At 35.7% G+C, this 16,202-nt stretch overlaps 1 protein-coding gene across 4 annotated transcripts; it reads left to right on the top strand.

Moving 5' to 3' along the window:
* The first annotated feature begins 424 nt into the window (after positions 1 to 424).
* On the top strand, positions 425 to 15,576 carry capslb (calcyphosine-like b). Of its 4 annotated transcripts, none has more exons than XM_058995671.1 (6): positions 425 to 575; positions 2,588 to 2,731; positions 5,037 to 5,214; positions 6,465 to 6,674; positions 11,761 to 11,799; positions 13,553 to 15,576. In XM_058995671.1, exons 2-6 carry the CDS (start codon positions 2,595 to 2,597, stop codon positions 13,652 to 13,654), a joined length of 666 nt encoding a protein of 221 aa, XP_058851654.1. In that variant the 5' UTR covers positions 425 to 575; positions 2,588 to 2,594; the 3' UTR covers positions 13,655 to 15,576. The 4 variants fall into 4 exon arrangements, with proteins under 4 accessions (XP_058851654.1, XP_058851657.1, XP_058851655.1 ...); XM_058995674.1 differs by lacking the exon at positions 11,761 to 11,799 and adding an exon at positions 11,844 to 11,958 and having other exon boundaries at positions 427 to 575; positions 13,553 to 13,642; XM_058995672.1 differs by lacking the exon at positions 11,761 to 11,799 and adding an exon at positions 11,844 to 11,970 and having other exon boundaries at positions 428 to 575; positions 13,553 to 13,739.
* Positions 15,577 to 16,202: the final 626 nt, after the last annotated feature.

Raw genomic sequence — 16,202 nt, 5'->3', positions numbered from 1 at the left:
GGTTACCTTGCCTAGGCTTCACTGGCTGCATACCTGTACGCCTTATCTGTAGTGCATTTCTTTGCGAACATGAAACAAAAAGAAAGTATGCTGATGAGCTCTACCAAATTTATTCGATATAGATCAATGTATTTATAGGCATAATTACGTCGTTTTATTTTTTCTCAGTTTTGATTTACATACATTCTCGTAACTATAGGCTAATATAAAAATAATGCTTTGTAAAATGCATTGGAGGAGAGTTGCATGAAAACATCATTAAAGAACACGTTTCCTAGTGTTTTACCAGCTTCCTGGTGTTAAAATTTAAACACACGCATCCGCATTCCTTACTCTGTGCATTTCCTTGGAAACACTGAAGCGTGGAAGCCAATAACAACTGCTGTGTGTGCTACGTTCATAAAAGTTTTTTTTTTTCTATCAGTGACTGGTACACCAATCACACAAGACTTTTGGTTTGTGTGTATGTTACCAAGACAACCCCCGAGGCTAGGGGAGGGACCTCTGCTACCACAGTAGGTTGTAGGAGTTTGGAACGAAGCGTCTGTGGTTGCAGTTTTCAGGTTACAAAAGAGGTAAGACTTTACTTGCAATTAAAAACGTGTGTATTTCATTCAAACCTAATTTAAACTTTAACTTTGATATAATGGTTATTTTATTTAAGTGTCAACTTGACCTAATTTTAATCACAATTTGCTGATTTAATACTAGGCTACCTTAGGCAAAATGCTAATATTGTTGCATAGAATGTCAGAATACTGCTTAGTAAGTTAATATTAAATATTTTGGAAGTTTACTTTATATATTAAGATAATACGTGGCACTCGCCATGTTAATTAAACCAAAGAACTGGTAAAACGGGACTCGTGTAGTAAAAGTGAGACTGGTAAAAAAAAAAAAAAAAAAGAAAGAAAGAAAGAAAGAAAAGTGTTTGAAATTGGATTATAACGCACTTTGTCTTTTTTCTAAATCAGTAAATGTCCCTAAAACGATGTAAAAATCACTATTTCTGTAATTTACGTTTATATCTTTCATATCTAGTTCGTTTGTGAAGATCCGATTTAGAATTCAATTGGAAACGAACTAAACTGTTGCAATTTTGCTTCGATTGGCCAGAATATCTGAACTGCATTTTTCCTCAAACCAGTTCACGTTCGTCTTATCGATTGTAATCGCACCAGAATGCGTTTGTTTTTATACAGCATATTTTTAAGTGAATCTGATCGGCTGGATTTGTGCACGTGACCAAAATGATATCTTCCTGTTATTGCCCAGATTGCGGATGTTCATCACTAAACATTCAGTCCGCCGCAGCACACAGTAATAGGAATACCCCTAGTAAGTGTCCTGAGGGCATCAGATGATTCTTAATGGTTAGGTTTAGGGTTAGGTATTGGGTTTGAGGTTAGGTTTTAGGGCAGGGGTTGGGTTGGGTTGGGTTAGGGACAGGGTGGCTTGATTTTGTAGAGTTGTAGAGCTGTGGAAGTGAACGGTGGGAGTAAATGACAAATGCCAGAGAATCATCTGATGCCCTCAGGACACTTTCTAGTGGATATTCCTCAATATGATTGTATTGTAATGACCATTAACGCAGAAAAAGTGTGTCAAGGCAGAAAGACCAATTAAGCGAAAGGCCAAGTTATTTATATATGTAACGTAAAAATAACAATGTAAAAATAATAATTATAATATATACAGTGCCCTGGCAGAATAAAATGAGAATTGGAAACAGTGTTATTCTCCGGTGTATTTAGTTTAATAAATATTGTGTATTAAACTATACTTATTTAGCAATGCTATGTTTTTGAAGTTTCTTGAACAGTCATTCATGCTAGCGAGTACTGTAAAGATTGCAGGTTCATTATTTGAGTTAAGACAGGGGCTGCCAATACTTCAAACTTCAAACACATTCGGTTCGGTTTGTTTTGCATTGTTAATTCTAACGCGATTTCACACTGGCCGACTTTGAAGGGGAAACGCATTACAGTGCCCTCAATCGAGCCGAGACCACCCTTTCAGGTGAACCCTAGCCCTCTTCTTTGGTGCGCACTCTGATGCGAAACTAATATTTTTGACGTTTCACACCTGCACAAACGAACCGAACTTAGGTGTTAACTGAACTCTAGTGCGAATTATCCTCTCCAAAGAGAGTATTGGTATTGGTATTGGGATCATTTTCACTCTTTTATTAGTTCATTCGAAGACAATCTAAAAACGGTCAACGATGATAACAGATACATGATCAGTATCTCACTGCTGTGTTTTTGTTTTTTTTAATTCTAATGTAAAAGAATGATATACTGTACTGGCAAGTACAATTCTTACTTTTTTTTTAACCCTTATATATAGTGGTTCAGTCTGATGAAATGTCATATACATTTGCTGTGTACTTTATGTACTTAGAAACATTTTTAATTAAAAAAGAAACAACAAAAAAAACAGTATCCATTTCATATTCACTGGGAAGGAATTTGCTTGTTTTTAAGAAACTAACAAATCTTCTGTTTAAGTAAAACATGCACATAACATTCTCTGTTGCCATTGTGCAGCTTTACGTGTTTTTAAGGTACCTTTTTTTTTTTTGTAGGACCATAATGGCTGGTACAGCAAGACACGACCGAGAAATGTCTGTAAATGCCAAAAAGCAACTCTCACAGTGCTCAGACCCTATTGAGAAACTACGACTGCAGTGCTTAGCACGGGGATCATCTGGCATCAAAGGACTTGGCAGGTATTAAAGAAATCTGCAATATGTTTTTATTTTACAATGTGACATCACCTTTGATAAGTAAATTCTTTGAACTGTCAGAAAGAATGCTTGTTTCTTACATAGATTAAAGGAGTGATAACCATCATTTTAATATATATATATATATATATATATATATATATATATATATATATATATATATATATATATATATGATCACTTTCTTGTGATTAAAATCTTCACTTTTTTTCTTCTTAATCAGGATATGCAAGCATGCATCTTGGTTTCTGTGCTGTAAGTCACATGGTCTGGTGGCAGGTATGCCATTGGAGTGAGTTTGAGCGACAGCACAGAAAGTACAGTACATAGGAAGCAGCTTTTCATCTACAACACTGTATTCGATATATGTCTGCATAGCACAAAAAATATGCATGAAAACAAGTAAATAATATTTTCCACACAAGAAGAGGGCGACAGGGATAATGGTGACATTGCTAATATACATTTAAATAGGAGATCGATCAATACTTTGAGTTTAAATCAGGCTGTGCAATTTGTTTTTATTTTGAATAAAATAGTATTTTGTTTTATCTAGCACAGAATGAATTAATAGAGGATGATAATAAGGAACATATTTGTAATAAGGAACAAAGTTGATTATATGAAAGCAGGAGAGACTGAATTGCAAAATATAAATACATGAAGCAAAAACTAATAACATAATAAAAAAGGCAGAATTTTTGCAGAAAGATTGTATAAACATTGATTTATATTAAAATAATTTTAAAAAATGACATGCTCCCACAAAATCCAAGAACAGGTTTGATTAGAGGTAATCCATAAATCCACAAAGAAAAATACCCGATGTGAATGATTGTCAGCACAATTGATAACTCAACTCACATTATTGCGGAAATAGCTGAGAAGCAGCTGCAACCACGTGTTGAAAGTTTACCTAGCAATGTTAAAGGAATGAAAAGAATGAATAGAATGAAGACTAAACTTCCAGAGAATACTATTTTATTTTGCATGGATGTAAAATCCCTGTACCCCAGTTTTCCTAGGAATTACACTTTAGAGGCATGTAAAGAGGCACTGGACAACAGCAAAGAGAAGAACATAATACCTACAGAAGAGGTATTAAATATGATCAAGATAGTTTTAGAAAATAGTTATTTTATGTTTGGAAATAAAAGTTACAAGCAGAATGATGGCATGCATTTAGCAAGCACCTATATAGGTAAATCTGTCTTGCAAAACTAGCAACCTTGTTTATGGTGCATTCTGCCAAAAATGAAACACAATAAAATACGTAGGAGAGACAGGTACAACATAATATAAAAGAATACAGAATCACCTGTCAATTAAGAAATAAAAAAGTACATTAACCAACAGTTCAACCCTTTACAAAAAATGAACATAACATGAAATAAAATGAGATAATGTGCATTACAGAGGAATAAAGGAAAATACATGGATTAGTAGACTTAATACAATGATGCCTGAAAATTTAAATAGAAAGGAATAGCAGATAGTTACATCATTAAATAACGTGATGTCTTGTAACAATTGTAAGTCGCCCTGGATAAGGGCGTCTGCTAATAAATAAATAATAATAATAAAATAATAATAAATTACATCACAAACACATCAATAGATTTAAATAGAAATAAGTGAGTGTAGTTACCATGGCATCAAAGCCTATAAGTAATTCCACTGTTTGTTTTCACAGAATAAAACTTTATAAACACACTTTCCCTTGACAGCCCATACCGAAACACTGGGAAGTTGGCTCTTTTGAGCAAAAACATATATACCGGTATTTACAGGGTTAGAAATTTCTGCTAGCCCTGCACCAAGTAGTGGGTTTCAGAACTACCCTTATTCAGGTATATTCAACAGGTGCTAGGAGTCTGAGCAAGCAGGCCCCTGCTACATCCACTCTGAACTGATCGCACTTGAATAAGTCTCGCCTGCATCTGTACGTTGACTATTAGAAGCTGCATGTCAATATAGAGGAAGAACAATATGTTTAATGGGTTGTTGAAACTCATAGCTACTGAATCATTTAAATAATATACTTAATTAATGGTAGTTGGTAAACCCTGGGTGTAGGGCTAGGGTGAGTTTCTAACCCTGTATTTATTTATTTTTAAATGCACATTTTCTCAATTTAGCTTTGAGATGGTTTAATATATTAATCTGTTAGACAAAATGAAAGACGGTGTTATGGCAGAATAGATCCACAGGGGGGCCTCACAGACAAACAAACCAAAAGCTATGGCTTGACATGTTGTTCACAGGGTGCTTGTATTTCTTTATTCAGGACTTTCAAGATAATGGATGATGATAACAACAGATCACTTGATTTCAAAGAGTTCCTGAAAGGGTTAAACGATTATGGAGTGATGATAGAGAAGGAAGATGCAATGGAACTTTTCAGAAAGTTTGACAGAGATGGAAGCGGAATGATAGACTTTGATGAATTCCTCATTACATTAAGGGTAAATATTGAGTCACACATTTCAAGAGGTTTTTTTTTGTATGTGCAGTAGCAACAGCAGGAAATATTAGTATAGCTTAAACTATAACTATGTAATTTGTGTGTTTGTTGTATATCACTGTAATATTAGTATTGTTTTCTATTGTATATACTGTAGGTACTGTATGTACCTGAGCAGTTTTCTTTGCGAATAAAATCTCACATTACTGTTAAAAAGGAGATTGTTAAAAGTTTGATAAACAGGAAAAAAACACAAAAACTAAAACTCATCTTTTTACTGATGTTATTGAGTGCCAGTCATGCCGGAAAAAAACAACATGCCCTGTACTTTTTGCTTCCTGTTTAGTAAAATATGCTTTTAAGTGTGCCAGCACACACCCAATTTTATAACACCTTGAGAATGGTTACAGGTAATACTCATCTGGGAAAGACACTTCAACAATTTTTTATAAATTGTTGATTGTATTTTTAATCACATCCCACCCTTCCTACTTAAAAAGTGTAATATGTAAGCATTATAAAACATCAAACCCATACCAATTATTTATATTCACAAACAAACAACACACTTTTGTGTAGGCCTGTTCTGTTGTTCAGTTTTGATTACTAAAACAATGAACATAATACACACTTTCATAACACCACCGACAGCCCCCACCACTTCCTTTTTTGTTTACCTTCCCTGTGATATTGAAGGTACGATTGCATGTATTTCTAACTGGTAAAAGTCAGGCAAAAAATGTGGAGAAGCATGGTTATGTGTTTGAGAGGGGCATAACAAATACTCAATATCCTTTTCATTTTCCTAATATATTTAATTTCTTACCTGTTATGTGTGTTCTGTATTAATCTCCATTGTTGTGTTTGCTTAGGTCATGATTTGCCATATTTACTAAGTTACAGTAAAAATGGCTTCTTAAAGACTCCTCAAGTCTCATGGTGGGGAAATATCAGTTTTGCACTGTGCACTGAAGCACTGAAGCATTGTGCACCAAATCTTGTGCAACACTGATATGCTTTCGCACCTCAAAGCTTTGAGGAGTATTTTATAGAACAAACACAAAGGTAAAGAAATGAATTTTTAGGAAAATGTACATCATATGAAGTAATCCATTAATTCTGTGTGTTAGACCAGTCAGTTCCATGTGTCCATCCATGCATAACTGACAGCAAATTAGCAGAAGCTTAAAATATAGGTTCAACAGAACTGGAAAATTTGAATAATACAGTATATATGATCATTTTCTGCAGCCACCAATGTCCAATACAAGAAAAGAAGTCATCATGCAAGCTTTTCGAAAACTTGACAAGACAGGTGATGGGGTGATAACGATTGAAGACCTGCGAGGAGTTTACAACGCAAAGTATCACCCCAAATATCAAAATGGAGAGTGGACGGAGGATCAGGTTTTCAGGACTTTCCTTGATAGCTTTGATTCTCCTTATGATAAAGATGGAAAGGTATGTTGTTCTAAAACATAAAAGAAAACACACAGCTTTTCTGACATTGCTGCATTACTTTCTTGTATTGGCAAAACAACTTTGATTTGCAGCAAGGTGACTGGAGACCAGGCAACACTGGACATGACTATGGGAACATGTCATCAGAACTGGGACAAATTAAACCAAACTTTATTTATTGATTTATTGATTTTCCAGGTTGACTACATGATGTGTTTACCTAAAGTATGTGATTTTAATTATTACAGTATAAAGTAATTAGCACTTAGTCAGCATAGGTTAATATAGCAAAAATTAAATAAGCAAAATAAGCAAAAATAAATAAACATAGAAGATTTAATGTAACAATCTTTCTCCCTTGAACATGGAGAATTTTCCTGTTTAAGATTTTTTTTTAACCTGGAACTTTTTTATACAGCAAAATATTACCACCTTGGCAGTGCTTAATTTGTGCCGGGGCTGTTATGAAAGTTAAAAATGTCATACTATTCTTTGCTCTTAAACGCATGCTGTTTGAGAATTTAGCATTTAGAGTCCGCTGCCAGGGACGCTCGTTTTTTGGTACGAGGCAGCTGAGTGACGTGAGAGCGGAGGCGGGGCATTGCTGTGCTATTGCTTATGCTGCGGGCCGTCAGTGCTTCCACACGGCAGCCATCTATTTTCTGTTGATTCACTACCCTATTTTCGTGTTTGTTTTCTTACTTGAAGGTAGTGTGCCACGTCTATGCATTATATTATAAGCAAAGTTGTTTGGGCTTGTTTTCAAAATGGTTGCTTTTTTTGTGCTTTTTTTAAAACAGTAGAACCCCCCCCCATTTGGTCCTGCGTTTCTCTATATGTGGTAAGATAGACTGGTTAATAACCACTACATTTGAACTATTTTGCTGACGGCCATTGCTGCTTGCTCATCCCACTTGGGACTGCGGTTTTGCCTATGTTGAACGTGGATGTTGAATGCATTTTTATTCATGTTTAGTAGAGTTCGTGTCGCATAGTTGGTTGTAAAATATCATAATCTAAGGCTATTTCAATTTCTAATATGCCTCCTAATAAATAGAGGAGGCTGTGTGGTCCAGTGGTTAAAGAAACAGGCTTGTAACCAGGAGGTCCCCGGTTCAAATCCCACCTCAACCACTGACTCATTGTGTGACCCTAAGCAAGTCATTTGTGCTTTCAGGTGAGACGTTGTTGTAAGTGACTCTGCAGCTGATGCATAGTTCACACACCCTAGTCTTGTATCTTGTAAAGTGCTTTGTGATGGTGGTCCACTATGAAAGGCGCTATGTAAAAATTATGATTATTATTATTATAAGTGGGCTAAGTACGATTGAATGTATTGTAAAGAGTGGGAGCAAGAGAAGAACCTAAAAGATTGGATTAAACCAGTCACAGGAGACAGGTACTGTCTCCTGTGACCGCACCGACCTTTTTCTGCACATGAGCACAGACAAACACAATAAAAATGCTCAGCCGTTTTCATTCATGCGCCTAACAGATATTGGATTTACTGTGGCTAAATCTTCTACAACCATGCGCCAAACAGAGCTTAAACTGGCCTGTTACGTCGCTTGCCACACAGCAGTTAGTTCTCTTGATCACCTGGAAGAGCTTGTTGGATCATGTTTTGAGAAAGATGTGAACCTGCATCATACAAAATGTACGATATTGATAAACAACATTATTGCACCCTCCATGTTCGACGGTTTTAGTGCTGCTTTTGGCAGATGCAAACCTTGATAATGCACAGGAAACAAAACTGAAAGTAGATGCTGGTACTTTGTTCTAGAAGCAGCTAAACAAGTACAATTAAGACTTTCAGCAAATATTAATATCTGGAAATCAATGTCAGCATTTAGCCCATCAGTTATTCTCTCACAGGCCAAATCTTCTCTCACGTCTGTCTCCATGATGAGGATGTTTAAAGGTGACTTAGGCATCATAGGTACTCAGTATCAAGACATCAGCTTCCAGCAGTGGACAAAAATGCAGCAGAGTTTGGGGTGAAAGTTTACGACTTCACAGATACTAGTGGTGAACGGGGCTGTAAAGAACTAGCCCTGTTCACTCTCCCTACTGGCCAGGCCTCTAAAGCAATGCTGATGTGAAAACGAATGTTCTCTCAGATTAACATAGTGAAGTCCAAGCACAGGAACAGGTAACGAGTCTTTGTCCATGTCACAAAGACGGCCGGAGTGGGTGGCGTCAGACCAGAAGCAGGGAGTAAACAGACAGAGACTTGGGGTTTTGGTGGAGCTGAGCGAATGGTTTCGCTCAGCATTTAATAAAACAGCACAGAAAATAAAAGGTTTGAACAATGGAATACAAAACAGGACACGGCACTTGACGCCAAAATAAACAGACAGACAAAAACGAACACACACTAACAAACAGGGACGAACAAACACGGTGAGTAAAGCAATATTTACGTTCTTTCTTTCTTTCACTTTTTAGTTTCTCCTCTCTCTCTCCCGTTCTCCACTCACCGAACACCAACCACAAGTGACTAAAACGTGCATCTATATATACTGTTGTGCTGGGATTCAATTACTAATTAATTACTCACTTGAATCCCAGCACGTGAATTCATTACGTGCAACCCTGTGCCACACATTATACACATTTTATCTGCACGTGAAGTGATGTGCCATCCTCGTGCCTAAATATAATTATACACTTTAAACACACGTGAAACACAGACCCGTTTATATCCCGTGTACCAATCTATACACCAACATTAACATACGCACGCATACATACACAAAACACACAAATGCACACAGGGGCGGGGCACTTTGCCACAGTCCAGCATACTGCAAGTCAGTTATGGCTTTAGGAGTCTGGGGATTTGCTGCAAAGATTTTGTCCGGAGCCAAAACATGCTACAGCGTTTCAATGCGAACATGTGCCGCAGCGAGGCAGCAGAAGCATTGAGGCCTGAATACAGCGAGGAGACCAGAGTATGTAGGGTTTCTAGTGTTTCATGCTTTGCAAGTAGGAAATGGTTTCTTATTGGTGTGAAAAATGTACAATAATTAGTTAAAGTTTTCATATAGCTAACAATAATAAAGTGACAACCTGTTTACTTTCAATATGGCATCACTGTAATATATGTAGTTGAACAACTTATCTTTTGTTGAGTGTTCAAAGTTATTAGTGTATAACACACAGAGCAATGCACTTGTAGGCTTGTAATCCGCCTTCACCCCCGAAGTGGGTTGGGCTTGTTTTGAAGGTGGATTGGGTGTATTTCTCTGCTCTGACCTGGCGAAACTACTGGAAAGGCGAAAAAGCGATGCTTGAGCATGGAGAATTAACAAACATGATGTTGAATATGTGATTGTAAACTTGTAACAGTAGTACAGTACTCTTTCAAATATACTTTTTTATGATTTTGAATGTGTGGTTCTAAGAACTCTACTATTATTGTCACTGCTTGCGCCCCGGCACATCTTTCTGTACAAATTAAGCACTGCTTAGAGGCCTCCTTGTGTCTCGATGATAAAACAAAATCCATGCAGTCTGTGAAAGAAAGATGCCGTAAGAGTCTAAATTATTTTAAATGGCAACATAAAAACATAAATAAGAACAGGGAGGCCATTCGGCCCATCTAGTAGCTAGCTAATTGATCTCAGAACTTTGTTGAGCTGGGCCTTAAAGGATTCAAGGGATTCTGCCTCAAACATGCTAGCTTTCCATACCTTATCCACTCTAGAAATGACTCCTACCCTTGGTCCTCAGGCTATTTCCACCAGGGTTGGGATCAGTTCCCTTTTTTCAATTCCAGTTCCAATTCCAAGTCCTAATTCTTCCCCCCTAATTCTTATTTAAAATGATGTTTTTATTTTGAATTGAAACTCGGTATCAATAGTGTAACCTACATTAGTTGTTATTTCAAAGTGCTGTGTATTACCGGCCCTTTTTAAATACACATCTCTTCTTCAGGATCCTATTAAGAGTGCTGTTGTTGGTAAGTAGAAAAACTGGGCCCTTCATAAAATGTCTCCAAATAACAGACATTATTGGTATTTCAGTTGTCTCTACACTTCTACATAACTTTATTTCACATTCATTTGTCTCTTGCGAACAGTGTTAAACACCTCAACATAATCTTGATAAGATCATTTTCCTTTTAGCGTCCCGGGCCACTTATTTGGTACAAACCAACCTTCGGCAGAAATCGCTGGATATTGGTGTTAAATGTATATTTGGCATAATGTTTTTACTGACTTAAAATTATTCCAATTATACCGGATCTGATTGTTATCAACCCATTCAATGAAACTTTCTGAAGTATAATCAGGTGGCAGGTATGTGGGCTTTGCGCTTTAACTTATCTGGAGATAACATCCTGCTGCAAAAGCTATTAGTTAGTATTTACCTGGTGGCACCTATGGCAGCAGTGTGGAGTAGTGGTTAGGGCTGTGGACGCTTGACCGGAGGCTCGTGGGTTCATTCCCAGGTGGGGGACACTGCTGCTGTACCCTTGAGCAAGGTACTTAACCTAGATTGCTCCAGTAATTGTATGTAAAAATAATGTGATATCTTGTAACAATTGTAAGTCGCCCTGGATAAGGGGGTCTGCTAAGAAATAAATAATAATAATATGTGATGACGATCCTTTTAATCTTCCATTCAATGGGCTGAAATCAATCAGACTGGATGATATAACACAGAAATGGTAGTTGTGGGTGTTAAGTTAACCAAGGATTTAAAAACTATTTCTTGTTTTTTTTTATTAACAGAAACCATTTTAATAAACAGTTTTGGATACATAGATTTTTCAATTGCAAAAATAATGCTAATGCAAAATAAAATAAACCATTACCTAATCACTTCTTGTACTGTAGTTCATATGCTCAGATTACAGTTATGCTCACTTCAGTTAAATTTGCCCACAACACAGGAATTCATTTTGAAGGGAGCAACTGTACATCATTTTAATCTATAGTGTTGTATTGGACAAATCAGCATATTCTTGAATTAAAAATAATATATATATATATATATATATATATATATATATATATATATATATAAATAAAATAAATATCCTTTTTTGTTTATACTAAAACAATGTTTCTTTTAGGACTGCTTGAAAGCTGCTGTGTCTTATTATTCCCTGCATGTATGTAACTGCTTTATTTGTTATGTGACTGCTTTTACTACTAGGTTACTAAAGAGGAGTTTCTAAACTACTATGCTGGAGTCAGCGCCTCGATTGACACCGATGTCTACTTTGTCATCATGATGAAAAATGCCTGGAAACTAAACTAATATGCAACATGTGGGCTTTAGGGTAACTAACCTCCATCTAGCCACCTGCATTCAGGAATATAAACACTACAGCACTAATTACATGTGTGTGAGATTCCTTCCTAATTCACAGAGACTGATGTCTTGACCTTGTGATTCAACACAAAACCTTTCCAGCTGTTTTCTTCTTTGTTGTAAAGAAGTAGAACTAACATATGAGTGTGTTACTAACCAACCGTTGAATCCTTTTCTGAATTATTCATTAATCCAGTAGTCAATAGTACTCATTTATAACACTGCCGATATTTGTAGATTTTCTTCTGAATTTAGGAGGCAGTAATCCCATTCAAGCTTAAATAAGATATATATATATATATATATATATATATATGTATTTTTTTTGGCTGGTCTTGCAAATGTCTTTCTGAAACCTAAAATTAAGAATGTGGATTTTAAGACTAAGACTCACACATTATGGTTGATGTGTGTTTCATTTTTTGAATTGTAATTTCATGGCAGTTACATGGAGGTCTGCAGTTGACATTGAAAACACATCATAGGGAAAGCAACAACAGGTTACTGACTCAGAATGTTTATATATATATATATATATATATATATATATGAGAATGTAAAAAAAAAAAACTTGCCCAGTAACCAGTCACTGCTTTCCATCTGACTCACGTGCTATCAATGTCTGCTGCATTCTTGTATGTGGCCCGGCCTTTAAGTAGAAATGTAGCATTGAAATAGCAATACATTTCTCCACTAAAAATCTAATACACGTTTACAAGTGATGGCAATGCATATTAGGTACAATTTACTGAAATTATTGTGCTATATCTATGGCCTTGAAAGGATTACTGTGTCTGTATACTAACAATCCGTACAAATATTCCAGTTCAATTTCTTGGTTTTATGTGGGTGTAATATAAAATGAAGTTTTGCAATTTAGGGTCAGGCCTTCTAAATTGAACCAATCATAAAACAACAAACAACTTGTGCTTGATTCAGTTTCATCCCTAGTATTCATTCTCTCAGTGTACCAGGATGATAACTCACAGACCAACCTCATTATCAGTGATGTTCCGGCAAAATACAGCAGAATATAAGAATGTAACCCTCAATATTTTTAGGTTACTAAAACTTAAAAGCTGAATAAATACTATCCACATTTTTATCCCAGAGTAAAACACTGCTTTAGTATTTTGTTTTGTATTTTGACAGAGACAGAGACTTTCTTTTCAAACCCATTGACAGCCTAAAAAGAGATAATTAACTTATAAATCAAAAGAGATATGTTGTTGCTCATTGAGCTCTACAGCATATGGCTCAAGAGCAGTCAGACAGCCCTGGAATAAGTAGTATTTGTATGCATAAAACTATTCAAGATTGTTTTTAAATACAGGTTTCATAATAGTGAAAATAAAACACTAGTTACATGTCTGCTTGTGTTTTATACAGTGCACATGCAGTAGTGAACACATATTTCAATTTGCTTTGAAGTGGAGTTCTGTCACGCTGATATTGAAGAAAACTCTGGAATGTTGTATCTGTTTGTTTTTTCTTCACATGCAAATTATAACAACTGCTTTTTTTCCCCATTTTTTTTTATTCTGGTGCAGGTTACCAAAGAGGAATTTATAAATTATTACTCTGGAGTCAGTGCCTCTATTGACAACGATGTCTATTTCATTGTGATGATGAAGAATGCATGGAAACTATGATTTGAGGTTTACCTGGACTTACATTTGGGCAGAGAGACAATTGTATTCAATTAAAAAAAAAAAAAAAAAAAAAAAAAAAAAAAAACAGACGTGATTTACAGCGAATACTTTTTTTTGGTTTTGTTTTTTTAGATATGTTTGAATGAATGTTGTTTTCAAACATGAGTACAGTAAAAAAAAACAATTACAATTGGATATCTGGACCTGAACATCACATTGATCTTTATGAAGGATATGTTTTAGCAGAACAAACCTGGAGATGATATTCCATGTGTTCAACAGATCATCCCCTTTGTTCTTCCCTTTTGCAAGCTTTTCAGTGTGGATGAGAGTGCTCACAGTGTGGCTCCATAATGAAATCAGGGTGAATAAAAGCTAGTCAGGTGCAAGGCATGTCTTCACACGCTAACATTCTTTGGTCATGTTAACAGCAATTATATGCAGATTAACAGCTCTACTGTGACCAAAGCATTCCAAGTCCATGACACAAAAGCTTTGCTCCCTTGGATAAAAAAACAACAACTTTTTGAGGTACATTTTTTTTATTTTTTTTAATTCAAATCTGTCCAATTTGAAAGCAGATTTTTTAAGAGGCCATTTATTTTGGTTCCAGATCCATATCTCTATTTTCATGTAGTTTGCTTTCTGGGAAGCACTTAGAAACAAAGCATAACTCTACTGATGCTTCAATTTTTGTCAGTTATTGGTTAAGTATATGGAAAACTACAAAGCGGTACGTTATTCAATATGTTAACGTAACATTATTCAGCAGGTTTCATTCAACTTTATGAAGCAAAACGAGTTAATTCTATAGGGTGATGCAAAACATTTGGCCATAGCTGTAGTTCCTTTCCTAGGTGTTAACTATTTCTAGCCCTCTTTATTTTCTTAATGTGTTTTATCAGCATACAGTGGGTGTGGACAGCCTTCACGGAGACACTGATCCTGTTGTAGTTTTTCTAGCTCTAAATTTTTCACATAATTTGCTAACTCTTGTATGGCTGGTTTCACAGACCACTACTGCCATTAAGGACTGCCTAATGTTACAGTACCTTTGGTGAGCTAGTCCAAGTTACTGATAGTAAAGGACTGTGAAACCAGCTGATTACAAACCATATACAAGCAACAGATGATGTGTCAACACTTTTGCTTAGTGGTTTAACGAGAAAATGTACAAGATTTAAGGTTTATCATTGATTGGAGAAAAGGGGTGGACAGCCTTGATCTTCCAGTGTTTTTGTTATTTAAACCACGGATCCTGTTGTAAGCAATTACTAATTTCTGTGTACCTATTAAACCAGTTGAATAGAATAGCTTACTTCTGTTGTAGCACTTCGGAAAACTGTTCATTACAGTACTTCTGCAGGACTGCCTTCAATTAGCCACGGGAGGATTCTATCATGTTGTGCTATTGTGTTAGCCTTTCCTTATCTGGTAGGCTGGGCTTTCTGCCTGCTAGACTCTTCTAGATGTAATCACTTTTTATTGCACATCCAGCGGCATACTGTCCTTGGGGGGGTTATATAAAGACAAAGATTTGATTGAGGTAAAGCCATGAATATATTTATTTTATTTCAGTCCAGTACTCTTTATGTGGTAGTTTTACCCAATTATTATGCAATGCATGGATATAATAGTTGAATTACAAGAAAACAGTAACAATCATGCACAAATGAGAAAAGAAAACATGTTTTCTTTCATATCTGCAGCAACTTTATATTTTTCTTTGTACAGTTTTAGGGTTGTAGTCACAAAATCAGTGAACATTTATGTTTATAATTTGACCAATAACTGTTCTTCAATTCCTTCAGCCTACATTGTTTTAAAAAAAATAAACAATAATAATTGTGTTGTACAGATGTTAATATTTGTTGTGATGTGCCGACACAAACCTTACATTAAAGGAGCAGGTTGTTAATGTAGTAATCTGTCTTGATTTATTTTATTATTATTATTATTATTATTATTATTTTTTTTTTTTTTTACGAATATGACCTGTGAGTAACATAACATTTCTCTTCAAAAAACCCATTTTGGACAGCATTGTGAGGTTTGATAATATATTTCAGTATGTCACCTTTAATCCAAATAACACAGAAAACAGACGACTATTCTATAGATCTGCATTAGATTAATTTAGATTGGCGATGCCAGCTTAAATGGTTTGTGAAATATTAGCATGTGTAGTGGCAAATTTCACAATTTATACATTATTATTTATTTCTTAGCAGACGCCCTTATCCAGGGCGACTTACAATTGTTACAAGATGTCACATTATTTTTACATACAATTACCCATTTATACAGTTGGGTTTTTACAGGAGCAATCTAGGTAAAGTACCTTGCTCAAGGGTACAACAGCAGTGTCCCCCACAAGGGATTGAACCCACGATCCTCCGGTCAGAAGTCCAGAGCCCTAACCACTACTCCACTGCTTCATTCGCAGGGATGCCTTATGATATTAATAGAATATTAAACAGGTATGTAGTGAAATATTTAAATCACATAATATAAGGAACCCCATTTTGTCTTTGAAAATGCACACACA

This window comes from Acipenser ruthenus, chromosome 2, assembly GCF_902713425.1.
Source record: "Acipenser ruthenus chromosome 2, fAciRut3.2 maternal haplotype, whole genome shotgun sequence".
NCBI classification, from domain to species: Eukaryota; Metazoa; Chordata; class Actinopteri; order Acipenseriformes; family Acipenseridae; genus Acipenser; species Acipenser ruthenus.
Note: the sequence above shows the minus strand (reverse complement) of the source record. Positions and strands in the feature narration are given on the sequence as shown.

Coding starts and splice junctions, on each gene's coding strand:
- capslb (XM_058995671.1), top strand. CDS start 2,595: ATGGCTGGTACAGCAAGACACGACCGAGAAATGTCTGTAAATGCCAAA. Junction 5,215..6,464: donor AATTCCTCATTACATTAAGG/GTAAATATTGAG, acceptor CATTTTCTGCAG/CCACCAATGTCCAATACAAG. Junction 11,800..13,552: donor TGTCTTATTATTCCCTGCAT/GTATGTAACTGC, acceptor ATTCTGGTGCAG/GTTACCAAAGAGGAATTTAT.